We start from the raw sequence: 22,851 nt of genomic DNA, 5'->3' as shown, positions 1-22,851 counted from the left end.
TCCGCAAAACAAAAGTTGCATGCACACTTGTACTGCTGGTGACGCAATTTCACTTAAGCAGTGTTGCCAGCTACGACAAAATTTTGAACCCTTCATGGAAAACTGGATTACAGTTGAAGAGTATTGCTATGTTGCTAAGCATTCTATTTTTCTGTTCCGCTCAAGTTTTATGGTTTTGATCTTCTCTTTATTCTTCTTGAACAGTGCTGCCAGCCACATGAACATTTGTGATTTGGTCAACTGTATAGCACGCAACACTTCCTTCAACGTTGGTGAACATTCGGTACCGTCATCTTTGAATTTTTTTGGTATTTGCATATCACACCCCCATAAAATTGGCTCTTTTGATAACAATCGAGCAGTGTTGCCATCTATTACCAAAATATGAAAACTTTAACGGCCATTTTGGAAAGTTCTCAACCCATGCTTCAACTTTGCCGAATATCTCGAATCAGTATTTCCGCATATAGACGTTGCATTTTTCAAAAACATAATTATTATCCAGATTTTTTTTACGACCCCCCGATAACGGTCGTAAAAAGAGGTTGGGGTGTTTTAAAAAAAATCCGATTGCGATGTCCCAGGATTTATTTTTCTTTTGTTTTTGAATATCACTCTCCGAATATGGTTCGATCAGCTAATTCGGATCAAAATCCAAACCTTGCCAGTAATTTTTAAGGTTCATATTCTTCTCAGTGTATGAGAAAATCAGAATAGACCCTTTTCAAATCTACTCACTTTTGATTTGACACAATTACATCATCCACTGATTGCCTGTAGAACAACAGGAGTGTTGCCAACTATTGTTAACTATTGTTAACCTATTAAAAGACGTATGTTTTATATGTTTCTCAGTATTTTGAAGTTTATGCGCTACAATCTTCAAATAAGGAAGGCATTGAAAGACTCAATTATTACCCATGCATGCTTTGTTGCATAATTCCAATCAATTAATTAGTTGTGTTCGATCTTTTCTGTGAATTTAAATCGTGAATAATAATTACACCGCAATTGAATATGGTTTTCTGGCAACCTGGTGCAGTAATAAAAAGTGATTGCCGAGAAAAACAAAGTTCATTAATTTTTACTTGTGATTTAAAGCCTAAAAATTAAGTACTTTCGAGTGCTTTATAGACCAATCAAAAGTTTAATTGTGCATAAGTGATCGGTGCGTAGATTTTGTGGAAAAATTGGCATTGGAGCGAAGAATTGGACCTTTCGAAGTGGTGAGTTTTTCCTAAGCTGTTCTTGTGTTGTTCTGTTCGGCAGCTCACGAATGCCGATGATTTCGTAAGCATTTATTTCATTTAATAATAAAACCCATGTTATATAATATTTTTGTCAAGAATGTGATTTATATGGAAGATTATAGTTCAAGGAACATGTTGAGTACATTGAAGGTAACCCTTGTTCCGTAGATAAATTCTAACAAGGACGATAAGTTAGTGTTGCCGAAAATACCCTCAGGGTGCCGAAGCCATCATTTACCCTATTTAAAATTAATGAAACAGTCAGTCAAGTCATCGTGCAAAAGTTTGGGTTCACCCCTCAGTATGGTATATCGTGCAAAAGTTTGGGTTCACCTGAACTTACTTAATTCTGTGAAATCTCAAACCAATCATGTACGCGCCATTATTTGCGCTCAGAAAAACTTTAAACTATTAAAATCGGTTGAAAAATGGCTGAGATATTGACAAAAATGATGTGCGTGCGGCTCGGGTGAACCCAAACTTTTGCACGATTTGCATCATACTGAGGGGTGAACCCAAACTTTTGCACGATGACTTGACTGACTGTTTCATTGATTTTGAATACTTTCCAGATTTTTCCGCCAACATTTCGTGGGGTCTCTTCAAAGAATATAAGATTACGATTCTAATGACACTTTGATTTAAAATTTTGGTCGACCCATTGCTGAGGAAATTAGATATGATTTTTCAGTATGTTTTTTGAAAAATGTTACAACTTTAAGTAAAAATTTAGTACAAAAAACTCAAAAAATGCTTTTGGAAAAATACGTACGAAGTAAAAATAACTCTTTGCCTTTCAAATGGGGCTTAAAGAGTTTTAATTGGACGTGTGATCACAGAGATATGGACAGAACACTTTTGTATGTTTTTGAGGGGGTGAACCCAAACTTTTGCACGGGAGTGTACGAAAGTAAAAATTTCAACATTTAGACAAAAGCTCTCAGATAATAACTGAAAGTGCTCAATGAACTGGTTTAGGTTTAGAGACAAAATGTCGAAAGACAAAACGTTGAAACTCAAAACGTCGAATGCCAAAATGTCGAGTCCCAAAACGTCGAAAGGGATAAATTTGATTCTAGCGTTGCTAAGGTAAAAAATCATTGCGATGCGAACGGCATTGGGAACAGCAAAAGGAGATTGGGCAAAAATATATGGAGTTTGGTCCCGGAATGTACACGGATGACTCATATATCATTTGATAGATCTAAATGAGACAAAAATAAGTTGATATGGGGCCAAAAATATTCGTCTTGGGAGAAAAAAGTTATGTGTACTGGAATAGTGTAAAAAGAGGTATGTTTTGGATAGTTTTCTATTCAATAATATTTGCTAGGGCAAATGTTTTCAATTCGTGCCTATGTATGTGCTTAGGTATGTTTTTATCTTAATTGTAAATATTTTAAAAATGTTGTGATTTGACACAGATTTCAGAACGTTTTGAGTTGCTGAAATGTGAATATTTAAAACATACGAAGATAAAGATTATAAAGATATAGGTATGAGAGTTTGACAAACACGTCACTTTAGGTAACAGTTGGACACAAATATCAAATCGGATTATCCTATTTCAGTGTTCCAGCAATATGTTTGTATAACCCGGCGGTTTACTCAGGAGTGATTTTTCCAGACTATATCCGTTTTAACATTACCGTGGTTGCGTTGTTGTATTCTGTACTACACTGGAAGAAATACCTCGCTTATCGTACACAGCTTTAGCGTGCTGGAAATCCACGCGACAGTTACCACACTAATATCTTTGATATCAATAACATTATACTAGTATGCTATTGCTTCTCAGAGAAGCAGATCATTTGAACTAGAAGTAACTGTAGTGTTTGACTATTTGCTGTGAACAAACTGCCAATAATCCGAGCAGAACCATTTCAGTTTGCTATCAATGTCAGCTCCATTGGCGACGCCTGGTTTCACAAATGCTTCGCTAAGAACGCTAAATACTCATGAAGATGTCAATAACGTGCATGTTTAGAAGTAATCATACCGTCTTCCAGAGCTGTGCGACACACTTGAGCTGGGAACAGCTTTCATCGTGATGAACGACATGCAAAAACAGGAGATCGGGTGGTGGTCGATCAACAAAAGAATGTGCAGGTTTAGGATCAACGGTCGATCAATAGATGATTACAAAGACGTAGCTGGAACGCAAGAAGAATCGCCACCCATTATTCCACGTCAATATGAGATTAGAACGCCAAGATAAGGAATTGAGATGGACGATTGGGAAGATCAGTGCTCTCGGACTGGCAAACATGAATGTCCAATGCTTGATTGTTTTGTTGCCTCTGAGAATATGGTCATTATGGTCTAGCACCTACTTACAAGATAACCTGCTGTACCAATGGTGATCACCAGTTATCCACAGCAAATGGAATCTCGAATAGATCAGGTATTGTTTGATAGATTGCACATCTCCGATATAATCAACGTCAAAATCTATCATGGTGCTAACATTCACTCTTCCCACTACCTTATAATTATAAAAATGCGCTTCAAACTTCCTGTCGTTAACAATGAACGGTAGCTACCGACACCCGCCTTAGCATGACCTTTAGCGTATGAAGTAGACGGATGTCGCCACAGCATCGTTCTACATCGCTAGCAAGCGTAACCGGAATAGGTTTTGCTTGCTGAAATCCTTCTTGGCTGTTGTACTACAGTAAAAGTAGCCATCAACTCACAGGTGGAATCATTGTGCGTTGAACGTAGTCTACAGTACGATTGGTTTGCTGAAGGGTTTAGTATTATTCTAGAGGAAAAGAACGTGAAGCACCATACACAGAAGCGGAAGCTGCAGACTTGTGTTGATGACACAGGACCGGAGGTTCAAGGCAAAGGAGAGCATTTCTACGTCCGAATGTTGGACAAAAGCATCCAACCAGATGCCACTTTGAGTGAAGTTAAGGATGACGTTCAACAGCTCAAAAACAACACAGCAATTGCTGAGCATGGTATATGAGTGGAACTCATCAAGATGAGCTCGGAAACGTTGATCACTTGTCTGCATCGGCTGATAGTAAGAACCTGGCAGACATAACATCTGCAAGAGGAGTAGAGCCAAGGGGTTAAATACTCTATCTACAGAAAACGTTAGTGTTTATCTATCTGTCTTTTTTTCTATGTGTAATACTTGTAAAGAGATTTTCAAGGGCTTGCACACAAGTTACTGGAGTGTTATAGACGAAGAGAGAGATAGAAGATTAAGATATGCACTCATTAGAAAAAAAATGTCCACGGCTTTCGTATACCAACTCGTAATACGATAATTATTGATATTTTAACTTAAGACTGGTTAGATAATGTAGGTGTACAGGTGATACTAAACATCCACGTATGCAGTATACAGCACGAGATGGTTTATACTAGCGAGCTAGATTGTCATTGATTTAAACACATGAAATCCTAAAACTACGCATGTGTTACTGCGTAGCAATTAGCAATGAGCATTTCAAATCACATTAAACTTTTTTATGCTGATGATGTTGTTCTTTGAGATTGAGCTGATGGTTTTATTGATCTGTTCGCAAAATCCGTTCTGGAGAAATATTAACTTCAGCAAAAACAATTTCTTTTATAAGACACCACACACTTTTCTTTCACCACTGTTTCCCAATTATTTTTCATCGAATGAGGCTGACTTTTTTACTTGAATACAAGTCGTAATATTACCTTATTACGAACAAAAAATATCGTATAGGTCGGTTAAAAAACCGTTATGAATTTTGATTAGTATAATGTGGGTAGCATGGTCTGGTAGAAAACTTTACTGAATATACATACGTATTTTAAAACGATTTTTAATGTTATTACGGTCTAACATCACCATGTAATGTTTTTATCTTTGCATCAAAGTCCAAATTCAATTCTTTAAAACATAGAGCTTCTAATAATCATATAGGAGCAGAAAAATATATGTTTTCATTTTTAATCGATAAAAAATGTAACAAAAATATAACAACATACATAGAAAATCCATCTCAAACCATGCGGAATAACTTTTTTCTCCCACGACGAATATTTTTAGCTTCATACCAACTTTTTCTTGTCTCATTTAGATCTTTCAAATGACATATGAGTCATCTGTGTACATTCCGGGCCCAGATTTGCCCAATCTCCTTTACAATTTTCATCAAAATAAGCATTGAACAAATCTTCAATAAATTGTCAATTTCATATCCATTTCTAACCAGACAAGAAGCACTTCGAAAAACAAATTCGCCGCACCTCTGGACGCTCATAACGGCAAATGAGGAGAAAAAAGTAGTGTAGCATACACTTGCGTTGGAAGACAAAGTGTTGGACACGATATTAATAGATGTGAGCAGGAGTTTGTTTCATTTGTTCACTTTAACTATGATACCCTACCATTTCATCTTACCCCAGCCATTTCAATTTGCCTCGGTGTACTTAACAATTTTTCTTTTTCTTACAACTAGTGGGCGAACAAAATTTTAATTTCCACCAAAGCAATTTACGTTAGATAAATTTATCATTTAAAAGAAAATATTTGTATCTCAATAGTTTTTTTTTTAGTTTTTGGTTACGTTACAGTTAAATAACTTCTCAAAAATTAATGCAGTGGTGATTTTTTTCATTCGACCTTTTGTCTGTCGACATTTTGTCACCCAACCCAATGAGCTCTATGCTGAAAATCAGGATCTGTCCTAGTGAGGATGTAATGACGTAATGTCTCATGCACCAAAATTCCGCTATTCACTCAATTAAGGATTGCTTAATCCATAGCCATTTTCAAAAATATCATAGCACGTCTAGTTTTTGAGATATTGGCAGTTGAAAATACAAAAAATGACTATTTTAGCCAACTTGCATGCAAGTTTGCCAGCTTGTAAGACAAATTATTTGCTTAATTTGCCACAGAATTCAAACTTTATGTTTATAAAAACACTTATTAACGAAGTTTATAATACTTTTGATGCGGAAAAGTTATTTTTTGATGGTTCAAAAAAGTATTGTATTTCCACATATATGAGAAACGAAGAATTTTGTATGGAGACAGCAAGCATGCCGGAAAAACCGGTTTTATCTAAAATTAATCGTGCAATTTCAACCAAATTATATCTAAAATGAAAGTTTAAGTGCAAAATACCATGCTTGGTAGATTAGATCACAAAAAAGTTTGTTAAATTATACGTTAAATGTTATGTAAACATCAATAAAACCAGTGTTTTATACAACTTTGGCGACCTGTAGCTAAAAATTGTGACGTGATGGAAAATTTCTGAAAATGGCATCAGATTTAGCAACCTTAAATTTACTCGAGACACATATTTCGATCCTTGAGACACGCAAAAATGTCATTTTTGTTACGCTGTGTTATTGTTCATAAACTTCTTTTCCTTTCTTAAAATTCTATTAGGGGAGCTAACGGCTTAAACAAACAATATTTCTATTCATAGAATTGTATTGAACTAAACCGAAAAATATCTGAAGTAGTGGTTTTCAATGTTCAAAACTAAAGCGTAAGATTTTCGAAGCAGATCTCTAATAAGCATGTTCTCGCGAGATAGCTCATTAATTGAGATTTGAGTGTGAGTCTGTCAACACTGCAGCCTGCTCTAGAGGTCACGAGTTTTCGCTAGTCAATGTATCAAAAACAGCATATAGATTTCATGATGCTACTCAAACGATTTATAAATTGTGTACAAAACAATTCCGCCAGATAAAATACTCAAGGCCCAATTTAATGAGTAAAATAAAAAGTAGGGATTGAATATAAACCCTTTTAGCAGCAGCTTCATTTTTAACTGCTAAAAAAATATTCAAATCATGATAACTTTTTTGTTTCTCGATATTTTTGCTTCATTTTTTCACAAGCCTTCAAAAAACTCTTCTAGTTTAAGAATATGTGTCGATATTGATATTTGGTCATCTGGATCCGAAAATATTTCAAAATTTCTTTGGGGATCGACGTGTAGTCTTAACCCATGTAAATATCTCAGGCTACAGAATTTTTATCGTATGCGGATATTCACTCCACGGAATGATACATTAATGCGAGTATGTTGTGAAAACATGAAGAAATTTGGCGCAGCCGTCTTTGAGTAATGAGCATTTATGTTTGTGGTACCTCGCTGGCTGGACAAATAGAGATCTTAAAAACTCTAAAAAAACTCATATCGTAATTTTCAGATTTCTCTAAAAATACTGAACTTGCCAATCTTTAATATAAGTATGATATCGACAAAACAATCCAGGAGAATGGGGTTTAAAAGATATCAAATGACAAATTAGTGCCACTTGAAGAAAGCTTCGCACTAGATGCTGTGCAAACGTTTCTCCCAAAAAAATAGAATTTTTCAGTCGATGTTGTTGAGTCAACATAAACGAACATTGAGATTTTTGAACAAGCCATTTTCTACTTAGCTATTCTCTGTTATATTACTAAGATATTTTTTTATTAATTTCGTTTGTTATATAAAAATTTCTAGTTTTTTAGAAAATTTTTATATATTTTATGTGAACAAATTTTTTTTCGGCGTTTTATATTTTTGTTTTGAAAAGTTGAAATGTTAAGCTTTCATTCCATAAAAAAAGATTGGAAATCGATTAAGCTGTTCAAAAGTTATGATTTTATGAAAATAAAAAAAATCTAATGCGCTGAAACCAGCAGTGTTTGCCGATAAAAATGACTGATTTTTTATTTTCAAAAAATATATTTCAAAATCTTAAAAACATAAATCGCAGAAAATTTGACAATGAACGTAAAATTTTCAGAACTTTCAAGAATAAATGAGAACAGCAATAGCTCCTTTGGTCCCTAGGCGTTCATAACATGAGGAAACGGTTTTTTTTATTTATTTATTTTTTTTGTATAAACCATTTTTTTGTGAAATTTTATAAGTTTTTGAAAAGTTAAAATCAAGCTTTTATTTCGTCCAAGAAAATTTCAAATCGGTCGAGCGGTTCAAAAGTTATGTTTTTTTTTGAACTAAAAATTTTACAAAGTCGCGATTTTTCTGGTCACCCTAATCAAAAAATCCAAAAACACGCGTATCCTTATTTCGAATGAGGAACAAAATAGCAAATTTTCACGGAATTCGGTGACCCACTAGATAGGTTTTTCATGAAATGGCTGCATACAGACCTAAAATGTTTGTTTTTCGATCGTAAACTGTTGTTTATTCCCGAAAAACGTATTTAATTCAAGGCGTAAAGTGCGGATTTTGAAAGTTTGTTCTAGTTGTAAGAGTTCTGACACCTCTTTAGATACGGGGCATTCAAGTTTAGAGGATTGAGTAACTTTTTACTCCTAAACATGCTTCATTCTATGGTGATAAATTTCGTCCCAAAGTGTAAATTTTGAATTCTGTTATTTTGATCATTTTCATAATTGTTGAATACGATTTTCACAAAAATAACTGGCTTACCGTTTTGACTCATTCCGAACACTTAAGGCCAACAGTGACTACAAATGCATCTGATTGGCATAAATTAGCTGATATTTGTGTAAATTTTAATATCATCGCAAAGTCTACCTGTTAGCTGTTGGGTGTACCAATAATTATGTTGATTTTATTAGTTTTAGTATTGTTTTTACGTAAAAGTATGGATCAACATTTTGACTCAAATGCCGAACACTGTGTTCGTTCTGTCTCATATTCTGAACACCTTGATTCAAATTCCGATCAGCACGAATAAATCGTATTCAAATGAAAAAAATCGCAAATAAATTCATCTGAGCTAGTTTTACTGGTCTCGAAGTAGATAATCATCACTACTCCAGAGGTATCAAATAGATTGGGAGACATTAAAATTAAATTGCAATTGACTGCCATTTATTTGAAATTTGATGACATATTTCAGCGAAACATTTCAACCACATCGCCATACAAAAACCGAGTGTTCGGAATATGAGTCTGTTCGGAATTTGAGACAGAACGGTATCTATAATCCTAAGGATAATATTACAGCATCACAGGTTTTAAAATTCTGATAAATTTGCCCTTGATTTGCGGTTCTGAAGATGAAACTCAGCTTCTTTGTAATCATCCAGACATTTCGTCTATTCTATAGCAACGTGTTTCTATGCTATGACAAATCACCATGACTCGGTCTTGTCCAGCTCACGATGAAATTAAATTTCCCGCCATCGTTCACTGTTTGGCAATCTCTACAACCTCAAACCAAATCGATAAGTAGTTGTCAAGTGTGTCAACTGTCCACACACATTCGACATGGAATTTTGCCCGCTTCTCCGCTTGTACTCGCGACTTCACAAAATGTTGTTTATTGTTTGTTTTAGCAATTGACATTCTTGGCTGACACGATGCCCTCCACAGCGCGCTAGGAGCGATCGCTGGTCTGTAGAAGTGGGAATGGTAGAAAACGTAATTTGCTATATTCGACGGGTGTAACCCGCGTCAATAACCACCCGTGACAAGCAGAAAGAAATGACCCCAAACCGGTCAACAACGAACGCGAACTTCTCTCCACTCTCAACTCCTAAGTAGTCAAGTGCAGCTACGGTGTTTCATTTGACGTTAATTTTGAAGAAAATAAGCCATTTCATATTTTAAGTCAAAAAATTACCTTATTGAATGAACGTTCGAAGAAAAACTTACAGATCAGAACTCTGCATTTCTCACAGCAACCATATTTTTTTTGCAATTCCGTTATATATTGGCCTACTTTTCATCAAGAAGATAGACTACATAACGGCCTACTTTTCTTAATCAAAGAAACAGTGCTGAAAAAAACTACTACTCAGCACTGTTCAACCGACAGCATCATTTTTTACTACAAGAAAATGTATGCGATAATTTTGTTGTTTTTCGATATATTCGCACCATTTTTCACAGGTTCTCAAAAACTTTTCTATTCGTAGAATCTGTGTCGATTTTGGTCATCAATCATTGACCTTGTTTTGAAGATATTTCAATGTTTCTTAGGGGACCGACATTTCTCATATTAAATTTCTTTGGTCGTCATTTAGTTTTAAGTCAGTTTATTAGAAAAATTAAAAAAAATTATTCAAAAATTTCACAACGCTAAAAATGGTCATTTTTGACAAAAAAAATCACGGTTACTTGAAAAAAATCTTTTTTTTTGAATCGGTCAAGAGAAGCAGGTTTTATCTATAATAACAGTAAATTAAGCACCGTGTTAACAGTTTTGCGAGGAGGTGGTGCCTGTTTATTTTGTCATCGACAAATTTGGAACGATTGCCATTTCGATAGGAAAACCGAACGATAATTGCTCCCAGAAATTGCCGAACTTGTAGTTTTAGTGCGCTCCAATAACCCAAGTTTGCTATAAGAGTTGTTTTGTGCGTTTGCTGTGCCTCACTAATGTTTGCGCTTGTTTGTTTTTTCTTTCTATTTATTTCTTTCTTGGGCACGCCTCTCTACATCACCATTGCTCCCCGTGTCGCAATGCAAATCACCATCGTTATGTCATGCTGTCGAATCCAATCGAAATTCGGGGCATCAACCAAAAACATCAACAACAATCAAATTGGCAATCATTCATCATTATCGTCATCATAAACAAACGTCACCGATATCATCTGCTGTTGCTGCCGCTGCTGGAATACAATCGTTTTGTTTGTGCTTCCCGAATGTTTGTGTCTATTTTTATATATGCACGGTTGGTGCAGACGATTCTTCTTCGGATACAGCCTCGAGCAGTCTGAGCATCAGCAGGATGAGACGGCCAAGCGATACCGACTACAGCAAGTCGCACTTGCCAGGTGAGTGTTTTGGGCTGGGATAGTGTATTTTAAGGCTTCCAGGTAAGGTCATATTTGAGTTCAGTACTTATATTATACTCAATACTATGCAGAAGCACATAATACTAATTGTAGTCAATGCCTGACTTCAGTCGGCATTGACATAGTCAGGTAATAAGAACAGAGCGATGCCGTGACCAACGAAGAAACAGTTAAAAAAGTAATATTTAAGTCAATTTAATGTACAGCTTATTATAAGCTACCAAACATAACAGAATAATTTTAAATTTGTAAATTATAGGAAAGTTTTTCAATCAAATTTTGTTGATAAAGATTTTTCACATTCTATGGCTTTCTTTTGGAATGCTCCATGGGTTTTATTTGGAAACGTTCTTTACCTAACTCAATATATTCTTCTGAAAACTCCTTTAAAAATCATTGGACATTTACAATATAGTCACTTAGATACTTTCAAAACCTTTTCCAAACATTCATTGAGTTTTTATTCAAAGTATGTCAGATTTGTCAACGAATGTCTCCCAATTTTTATTTTTTTCATATTTATGATTTTTTCTAGGGACTGTTTTATGGATTCGTTTTAAATTTTATGGGTTATTTAAATGCTCATCCAAATGCACATCGCTTTGTAATTCTCCCAAATTATCGCCTAAAAATTCATGCAGGATTTTTTTTCAGAAACTTTTTAAGATCTCTTTAAATGTTTTTCCAGAAATTTATTAAGGAATTTTACAAAATAAATTCCAGAGATTTCATTTCCCTGGGCTTGGGATTATATTTTCCAGGGAGCGATGAATTTTGATAATTGATCGCTGTTGTTAGTAGTTTTGATTAGATGTTGGGTAAATTTCAAAGCAATGGCAACCTTTTTATTACAAAATTTAGATTTTATCTTCTGACCTAAAGATTCTGGTTAAACTACTGTACTATGCAGTTGGGCTGCACTACGCTATCACTCATCAAAATTACTTTCACTTCGGGAAAATATAATTTCAAACTGGCGAGAAGATTACAGACTGAGGGTGGGTTAGGAGCACAATCAGACCCTTGAATGTGCAATGTGGGGTAGTAATTGGGAATGCCATTGACGGTCTGTAATCTTCTACGAGGTTTTCGAAAACCAACAGGGCGCGTGCACCGGGTTGCGGATAGGAGCAAAGGGAGATCAATAGCATCTACCTAAAATAATAGAGCAAAAAGCCGTTCCATGATTAGGTAATGTTAAGCGATCTTCTATGGTGTTCTAGTACTATAAAATTCTTCACTCACTGGGAATTCTGGCCTTGATAATATCAATAGTGATAAAAACATAAAATAATACCTAATACTTAATAAGCACAATGTAGCTTTAATGTAGTAATAAATGAAACAAAATCAATTTTCTATACTTGACAAGGTTTTGAAGACAATCAATGAGTGAAAGAACTACCTATTAGAAAAGCCACATCAGCTAAGTCTATACATATACAAATGTTGGTCATAGGGTCATGGCGAGCATTCGATATGTATGTCTATGACTGATTCTGATCTAATAGGGGCACTAGAAGACCACGCGGACAATTTCGAAACAAATTATTTTTATACATCGGTCTTACGTTCCGAAAGGCTCAGCTATGCTGCAAAGTAATTTTATAAGTTATTCATTACTGCTGTTTAATTGTTTATAATTCTAACAAAACTACATAATTAACTCATTACTAATCACTGTTCCTATATTCTCTTTTTCTCTCCTTCTTATCTGTTGCATGATTATGAGCATCACTAATATAATGCATGAGCATGCACAATAAGAATAATTTCAGGATTGAAAGCAGTACATGGATACCTGGATAGAATAGCTTCGAAAAGGGCGCTCAAAATATAATATTTCTGGTCAGGGAAGTATTTCATCAAGGGTATGTAAAATTTTTCCATTATTAACACCTAGATCACATAAACAAATGAACTAATATCAAATATTTTTTGAATATTTTTATATAAATCAGCATCGTCAATCAGTGTAAAAACAGATAAAGTTTGTAAAGTTATCAACATCGATTAAATTGCGCTCTGTATAGTAATGTTCATTCAGTATCAAAATCTCCTAAAGCGTCGCATTGTGCCATCAGCAGCCCTTAGCATCACTCTCATATTGTTATTATTTTGTTGTTTATAAAATTTCTAGAAAGCGATCAGCATATACTTTCTTACTTGTACAATGGCCGATCTATTTGGAATTTTAATAAGTCAAATCAAACTTCAAAACTCAAATTAAATTGCTTTCAGCACATTTACATTTTGCAGCATTAATCGCATTACTGTGTCAAGTCTTCTCCATTCCCTATACCCTACCCCAACCCTTCTTATCCTTTCCGATGGTGTTCAAGTGGTCCGCATAGACTATTACGGCCATTACCTATCCCTTACCCCGGCTTTGGACTGACTTGCGCTCTCATTGCCCCACCAAACGCTGCAAAATGAAAATGAAAATGAAAATAAATTCCAGAGATTTCATTTCCGACTAGTTCACCGACTAGTTGTACTGCCACCCTTCTTCTTCTTCTTCTTCTTCTTCTTCTTCTTCTTCTTCTTTCTGGCATTACGTCCCCACTAGGAAAGAGCCTGCTTCTCAGCTTAGTGTTCTTATGAGCACTTCCACAGTTATTAACTGAGAGCTTACTATGCCAATGACCATTTTTGCATGCGTATATCGTGTGGCAGGTACGAAGATACTATATGCCCAGGGAAGTCGAGAAAATTTCCAACCCGAAAAGATCCTCGACCGGTAGGATTCGAACCCACGACCCTCAGCTTGGTCTTGCTGAATAGCTGCGCGTTTATCGCTACGGCTATCTGGGCCCCCAGTAGGTCGTTTTTTTTAAAAGACACTGGCACGTTAATGCTTCCAGTGGGCATTTTGCCCTTTGAAGGAAGCACCACACTAGACAACGGACTAGCATGCAACGCCCAGTGGCACAGTCGGAAAACATTCCTCACGAAAAGTTTCTCCGGTCTGCAGCGGGAATCGAACCCACACTCCTTAGCACGATGCGGCTAAATGCCTGGTGACACTAACCGCACGGCTACGAAGCCCACACGAAGTTTTATTATTCACAACTCCTAATCTCTACAGTATCTATTTCTCCAGGGATTTCTTCAAAGATTTTTCAAGGAATACCTTCAAAAGATGATCTAGGTAATCCCTTATGAAGAACTTTTAATCACAACCGTATTTTCTAAACCAGTTCCGATACAGCTCCATTCCATTACTTCTGTTATTCCTCCAGTAATATTTCCAGATACGTTTACTGGTATTTTTCCATAAATTTGTCAATCCGTTAAAGCAAATAAAAGCTTTGACTTTTCTCCAGCAAAATCTCTACATTGATTCATGATTCAAGAAATTTGTCCGAGCATACTCCAGGGATGACAAAGATGACAGCCATCTGTAGGGCTGCAAGGATTCCTTCAGCAATATACCAGGGTAATCCTTCTGAGAATTCTCCAGCATTTTTTTCAAGAATTACACAAGATTACACCTTTATACATTTCTTCAGGAATTACAGAGATTAGGTACACCAGAAAACTTTCTTTATAATTCCTTCAAAAGATGTTCTAGGGATTTTTTCAGGGATTCCTCCAAGTATTTTCCAAGAACTCCGGCAAGAATTTCTCCAAGGATTTGTCCAGAGATTTAACCAGATTCCTCCCAGAATTTTCTCTAGGGATTCCTCAATAAAATCCTACAGGGACTACTATTAGAGGTTCCTCTAGGCAGAGTTGTTAAATGTCATGAATTTCACGTGACTTTGACATTTGAATATTACTAATATCATTGCTCATAGTGGAAAAAGTCATCGTAAAATATTTTTTGCGGTGATATTTTCCGAATTACTAGCGATTTCCAATATTTGCTGATGCGATATTGCGCATGCGAGGGTGCTATAAGCATTTTATTTTTTTCAAATTTTTGACATTTAACAGCACTGCCTCTAGGGATTGCTCCTGGAATCCCTCCATGTTTTTCTCCAGGAATATATCTACGGATTTCTACAAAAAATTCCTTCCGGAAAGAAGTGTCTATAAAAAATCTGGAAGGAAGAATTCTTTGGATTCTTTCTGATGAAATTCTGAAGGCATCCATGGTGGAATATCTGGAGGAATTTTTAGATAAATTCTTGAAAAGATACCGAAATTATTTTGTACGCTCAGATCAATTCTCTAGATAGACTTCTAGGGAACCTGGATAATTTTTTAGTAATTCCTGTAGCGATTTTGCTAAACCTATCTCCAGAAGAATTGCTGGCGAAAACTTTCGAGGAATCCCTTTAGGAATTTGTGAAGTAATTACTTGTATAATCCCAGAAAAAAAACCCTGCAGGAAATCCTAATAGAATCTCTGGAGAAATACGTGGAGAATCCCTGAAGAAATCTGTGGAATAATCCTAAAAGAAGTTGTCCTAGTATAACTCCTGGAGAATCCTTTGGAGACATCCCTGCTAGGATCCCTGTAGATATTTTTCTGGAGGAATCTCTAGAAGAATTTCTGGAGGAGCATCTGAAAGAATATCATGAGAAATCACTTAAAAACGCCTGAACGAATCTCTGGAGGGTCCCCTGGATCAATCCCTGATAAAGTTCATGAATGAATTCTTGGACAAATTCCTGGAAGAATCTTATTAAAAATATTACCGAAGGTTTTTTTCTGGAGAAATCAAAGGAGACTTTCCCGCTGGAACTCTTTAAGAAACTCGTTGTGAAATCTCTAGAGGAATCCCTATAGAAATATAAATGAACTCTAGGCAGAACTTCTGAGGAATTGCTGAAGGTACTCTTGTTGTCCTATCTGATCTGGTCTAAAAATATCTGGTTGCAATAAAAAGTTCTTCCTGAAGGAATCTCTGGCGAAATCGTTGTGATGTGGATCACTGTGAAGATTATCTTGAATAAATTTCTGGTACAATTCCTGGAGGAATCTTGAAAAAGAACCTGGAGAACTCTCTGGAAGAGCCTCTGGAGATATTTTCTTCCAACATCAATGCTTTATTATCAATCAGACCAAGACGAATGAATAATTTGGTCCCCTTTCGTATTACACAACTTTCTACGATTGCTATGTAACTTAAGTTCGACGAATTTAATTAATGAATGCACGAATATGTTCCTAAAAAATGTTTGCTAGTAGATCGTTGTCATATTACAAAGTTCGCGCAAAAATTCCTGCAACTTGCACAAATGTTCTTGCATTGCTCGCACTGTGTAATCAAAGCTTTAGTGGCATCGTACAGAGGAAGAATGTAGGTTTCATTTGAAGCTTGACATTGAAAATAACAATGAGTGAGAACTGCTACAAAAAATAGGTGAGCATTGGTATTTACCCCATGAAATGAACGATTTTCTAAATCGTATTCTACTGTTTAGATGTATATTGATTGATTGATTTGACTTTATTAACGAGATTTTTAGCTCTCGTCAATGCAAACATATTTTTTTTTGTTCCAAGTATTGGGAATAATAATATCAAATTTTAATGTAGTATTCTTCGAAGTTATTTACAGCTACATCAATGAACTTGCTTCCTGAAAACATTTGTTAATTTTCAAAATTCTAACAGGAATTTCAGGCATATATTTTGTTCCTCCAAGTTTTATTCTTCAAACGCCAGTGTTTATCCAGAAGCTCCTTTTCAAGCATTTCTTCAAGTAAAAACCAGTTTAAAACCAACGGATTTTCGAGCTTCAATTTTTCTCTGGAAAGCTGTTTAACAATTTCCTTAAACAATGTTTACAGGATCGCACAAGGAATTCATTCAGGGAGTTCTCTGAGGATACATAACATTAGATCCAGAGAAAGGAATTCCTCAAAATATTAATTCTAGACTTTAATAAAACGATACTTCAGTAATTGTTATATGCTCTGGGGCATTGTAGAAGAGATTCCTGTAAATGTCATTTAGAAAACTTTGAATAAATTTCTGATGGAGTTTTCGAAGCATATTCAGTGCAATTGCAAGATGAGCTTCTGAGGAAATTACTGTAGGTTTTTTTAAAGCACTTTCTAAAACTGAAATTTGAGTGATTTGGAAGAAGTATATAGACTACAAGAATAATACATACAAAAGGTGCTCTCAGAAGTATTTCGATAAATTTTCTTGAGACATCCTCTTGGGAAAAAAGATCCGAGGAGAAAAACTTAAGGGAATTCTTAGAGTGATTCAATATGATTTCCAAAAATAAACAGGCAGTATCCCTGAACTAATTGCTAGAGAATCCTAAGAACTAAGAGAGTTTTCCAACACTAGGTGCCCGAGGAGGAAATTTCAGTTGTACCTTAAATTTCAATAGTTTACTACGGTTGGAAAAAAAATTTCCCTAGAACAATTCAATCAATACATTTTTTTTCGCACACTGAAGCAGCATGAGAATCGTGTAAAATTTTATCGCAAAAGGTGTAATTCATGGGTTTTCAAACCAAAATGACTGTAGCTAACTAAACAAACAATGGTATGTTAAGCCAAAAAATATTATTCGAGTTCACCAGATTTGTGTAGATCGCAGAATTTTCATGACAAAACTTATAACTCTAGATATGAATGCTAGAGGTTTGGAATCTTCGACAAATTATCTTGGAATAGGTTGCACTACATTCTGATCCCTTTTAATATGTCTAGATAGGTTATAACTGATCCAGATCAGTTTTATCTCTTCATAGGAATGTCGTAATTAAAAACTTTCTTTTGCCATGTTGTTCAATAAGACCTGTTTGACAATTTTTCGTTAAATTTGCTTGTAGAATCTAATTTTTTTTCTAAACTGTTTGCATATGAATATATATTCAAAGCAATACCATGTAGTTTTTTCGACATTAATTTGATTGCAATAGTCCAGAGAACATTTTTGAATTGGGGACGAATTCCATCCAGAATGAGTCGAAAAATATAAAAATCGTGCTCGATAGTCTTCGATTTGGATTAAATTTTGCACATGTTTTTGGTATGGTAAAATAAGTGTTTTCCATAGAAAAATTGATCATTTTTGAAACTGTTGATTTTAGAGAAAAATGTTCTATGAATATGTTGTAGTGAACCGTTTGGACTATAAGAAAAAACTAAACACTGAAAAAATATTTTATTATTTATTTATTTATTATTTATTATTATTATTAATATTATTCATAGAAAAATCAAAAATAAAACTTAAATTTTAAATTACACAAAAACCCCATTTTTAATATTTTTCACCATATAATCTTGATAGCAAACAGATATTTGGGACAAAGTATCATGATGGAGAAATTTTTGATAAAAAGTTTTTCTAAGAACAACTTTCGTCCGATTTTCAAAATTTTGATTTTTTGTTAAAATAAATACGTTCTGATGATACAGTAAGCATCTTGAAATGATTCTAATCCATAATGATTATAAGAATATTTTCTCTAGAAGTAGCCGTTTTCGAATTATATCGAGTTTAATGCAAAAACTATTGTTTAAATATTAGAATAGGCCATTTTCATTAGTTATTCGTGATTCTCCATTTTTTTAAACATTTTTCATGTCTTCTACAAAGTTGTTAAACATCTTAAAAAGCGTATTTTTTGCTGAACATCGCACCTCTCTATCTCTTAAAGTAAAAGAATTATCAGTCTAATTCGTTTTCATAAGGCTTATTTGTTTGATAGTAAAAGCCCATGCAAAGACGCTTATAGACAAAAGTTTTTATCAACTGCCGAAAGGGGAGATATGGCACATTCATGATTTGTAAGAGTTGTCTGCGCCAAAGCCAGCTATAGAGGCCTAAACTACCTTTTGAAAAAAGAGTAATTCGTGAATAACTTTGTTACTTAAAAAGATAGGGTGTTGATATGTTCAACAAAAACACGGGTTTTTCTATGACAAAAAACTTTGTAGAAAACACAAAAAATGTTTAAAATCTTGGAAAAGAGTTATGATAAAAAGTATGTTTTTTAGGGGCCATTCACATACAACGGCATAGGGTAGCTACTTAGGCACTTCCATGATTCACTTTGGCATGGGGGGTTTTTCTCGACTGAATTGTCTGAAACCTTGCAATAAGAAGCACTTCGATACGACGCACATTGTAGCAAAATATGAGCTCAGTAGCTTTCGAAAAACCCCACTGCCGAAGTGAATCAAAAATGCCAAGAATAGGATCCGGCTCCCTATATCTCAAAAAGTAAAAGAGATAGAAAAATCGTGTCTTCGGAAAAGTTATAGAATTGGCAATTTGAAACAATCATAAGTCTACCTGAATGTTTTGAAAAAAATAGTTTTTCTATCACACTTCTAGGTGGATTGATCACAAAACTCTTTTTCGTCAAAAGTTGCGCTTTAATATACCAAGAAACTTCTCCAAACAAACTATATCGCTAAAATCAACGGTTTGGGCGCTATTCAAAAAGCGCATGAAATCGAGAAAATAAAACACAGTGCAGTGTTACTTTGAGATTATTTCATAAATCATTTCTGATAAATTTTCTTTGATCCATTCATGAATTTCACCAAGGTTTTTTTTTTCAAAGTATTTCTATAGAGATTCTTACTTGACAAAATACATTTCAAAAAGTCATGATGCTACTCTCTGAATTTGTTTTCCAGAACTACTCGAAATTCTACGGAACGCCTTCTACAAATGCTCTACGGATTAACCCAGAAATTTTTCAAGGGACTATTCCGAGGATTCGTTTTTGAATTCTTCCTAGAATACCCTCGAGAAATGGCTCAGAAATTCAAAAGATTCTTGTAGAAAATCCTTCAAAACATTTTCCAGATATTCTTAGAATCATGATAATTTATTTATTTTGAAGAAATTTCAAACAATATTCATAACTTGAGAAATTCTTAAAGAAATTTATTAAGCTAATCCTATGAGAAATCTAGTAAGTTATTTCTTAGAATTGCTAAATTATTTTTTGTGAATATTTTTGGAAAATTTCTGAACGGAGAAGTTTATTAAACAAATATGGAAAGAATACTGGAAGCTATATTTGGGGTAAAAACAGCTTTAATAAGTTATATATAAATGTCTGAATGTATGACATTGGGACGGTTCAAAATTCAAAAAAGTTTGAAAATCCAATCTCCTCTATATTCTTAACCGTCCTAACCATACAGATAGAGTTCTGTGTAATTTTCAGCTTTCTTGGTGATGATTCAAAGGTGCCCCAAGGAAAATTTTCAAAAATCTTCCAACCACGTTAGTATTAGAATGTAAGTACAAACTTAGTGAAAACTCATTCTTCAAACCATAATAAAGAACAATTCATTCCGACAAATAGAAGAAAAGATGTTCACGATTTTATTTGCTATTATTTTGCTACATATGAGCCCTGCAAACATCCACAAAAATCCCAAACAAAATGAGCTCGAGAGGGATTTGTTTCTTCAGCACCATCCTTCATTAGGGTTTGAAGAATGAGTTTTCACTACGGAATGAGAGTTTGTACTTGCATTACAGTACTTAAGTGTTTGGAAAATTTTCCATTTTTTTTCATGGTAACTTCCACATAAACCAACATTATCTTTGAATCACCTTCAAATCACCCCTAAAAAAACTGAAAATTTCACAGAACACTATTTGCATTTAAGAATGGTAAGGAAGAATTGGGATATTTTTTTCTTTTCAAATTTTTTTGAATTTTCAATTGCCCTGGTATGACATTGATGGATAGATTTGACGCAATATTTCAAAAGTAATTCCAGCGGAAATATTGTTATAATTGTAGAAAAGTTTCTTTAGAAATATTTTCTTCAGAATGTGATGTGTTTAGATAATACTTGTTTTCTTAACAGGGAAACCTGAGAATCACTGCATGACACTGAAAGAGTTACTTGAGAAATTTCAGGTGCAAATATATGATAAGTTCCATGAAGAATTGAGGTATTCATGGAGATATTGGTGAAGTATTTGATTCATCTGTTAGAAGACTCTGGACAATGCCGCAATATATCTAACAACCAACCCAGGATAACCTACTTCAAAAAAGTCTTTAAAAGGTGAGAATGGTTTTCGCGTTAACATTGAACTTATAGAATCGAGTAACAGTGTTTCCAACAGAAAATAGAGGAGATACTCACATGGAAGTATGATAACAATCGACGTTACGAATCCAGATACGGACCCGAGATCTCGTCAATTAAAACTTCATCCTTTTGTTTTCTATGCAATAACTTGCATGTGATCTTTAGTTTTCTTTCCTTTATTTCACGAAACATTGTATATAAACAATCCTGCAAGTATGACGCCAGCAACAGGCAAACACCGAGCGGCATAACAGTTTCTTGGCACGGAAGACATAACCGAAGCAAGATTTATGCCCTGCCATTAGAAGTTATTTATTTCACCTTTGCTGGTCTTCCATCGTGACTCTACACATAAATCAATTGTCTCTGCCTCTGTCGGTAACTTCATGGCACCCACCCACATGGAGTGGAAGGGCGGTGATGCAAAAATATAAACCAACTTTGCAACTTTGTCGAAATCGGAAATACATTAATCCCGCATCGGTTGACCTTGAAAAAAAAAGTTCACCGGGAGAGAGTGATTGGAAAACTCCTTCTTTTTCCAATCCCCGGTTGGTGTCGTTTGAAGTTTGTTGGGGAAAACAATTTCCTCCTGTAACGAACTGTTGGCGATGATCTCTCTCTCTCTCTCTCTGATCGAAAGTGCTTCTAGTTAAATCGAATCCAACGGAGAACTTTTCTTCACAGATCCTGAGAAGTGGGGAGCGGGGTTTATGGCAATGGGTTTCTGCTTCAGATGTCGTCGGTAAACACCTTGAGGACACACCTTTTCGATGCTCGTAGCTTTTTCCGTTCATCAAAAGTGCGGTGTCCTCCCGAAGCTACAAAATATAGAACCGGTGCTTTTAATTTCCGAATTGCATTATTTATGAAGCTTTCAAGTGGTTCGTTCCTTGAAGAAAGCGTCTCGGGACTGCTTGAACGAGGTGGATTTGTTTGGATTAGGATTTTAGAAAGGAAAACACTAAGCATTTAGTAATTTTCGTGAACGGCTTAAGGCTCTTTGTGAAAATATCGGAGCTTTAACTCCACTATTCACGAACTCCATTAGGGGAATGAAGGTTTTCTTCTAAATCGCAAAGATAGAAAACTTGCGTTTTGCCGGAAACTCTTAAAAATTATGAAGAGAAAATCACAAATTTTTCACTTATGGCGACAAACCTGAACATTTGCTCAAGGTCGCCTTGAGAGGTCTTACCTGAAGAGATGAAAAATGGAATAAATGATTTACTTGGGTTTCACCCAGTCTAAGTAATCATGATAAAAAGAGAACCTTATCTGGCATTCGTAAGAAAGGTCATTTTTTAAGAATTCTGTTTAGTTTACATTAACGAAAGTGATCTAAATAATATAGAAGCTATAGAAAAGCATGTTTGTTTGATGTCCGCGTGACATTTCCAGAAACATAGAGGAAATTTCCAGAGCTCCACTCAGTGCCGTCGGTGCCAAAAGTGGGGTCATGGTACCAAACATTGTGGCATGGATACTAAATGCATGATTTGTTTTGTGGTTCTTCTCACGCTAAGGCCGTCTGCCCTGTGAAGGAAGATACCAAAAAGTTTGTATGCGCAAATTGCGGGGGCAACCATAAGTCTAACTTTTGGGATTGCCGTTCGCGCAAACGAATCGTTGAGGCTCGTACCAGGCAGATGAACGGTAACGTTTTTAATAGACGGTGTTCCTCAAACAGTTTCCTCAACAGCATCTAAATTCTAATCATGCTCAACCCCAAGCCGATTTTCTTCCGAAAGGTAACCGTTCGAATCTTTTCGATTCAAATACCCTAAGAAAATCCTATGCCAATGTTGTCGCAGATAATTTCAGATTTTGTGACACAGTTAGCACGTTTTTATCTAACGAAA

The 22,851-nt window shown here is 35.1% G+C and overlaps 1 protein-coding gene across 1 annotated transcript in view; it reads left to right on the top strand.

Annotated features, from left to right (window-relative positions):
- The window catches only part of LOC5579471 (restin homolog), a 354,271-nt gene that overhangs the window by 172,791 nt on the left and 158,629 nt on the right, over positions 1-22,851 (top strand). The window contains 1 exon segment of the mRNA XM_021846323.1: positions 10,882-10,974. Within this exon segment, the coding sequence (XP_021702015.1) occupies positions 10,882-10,974 (93 nt within the window).

Source organism: Aedes aegypti, chromosome 2 (assembly GCF_002204515.2).
Source record: "Aedes aegypti strain LVP_AGWG chromosome 2, AaegL5.0 Primary Assembly, whole genome shotgun sequence".
Lineage (NCBI taxonomy): Eukaryota > Metazoa > Arthropoda > Insecta > Diptera > Culicidae > Aedes > Aedes aegypti.
This window is presented reverse-complemented; position numbering and strand designations above follow the sequence as displayed.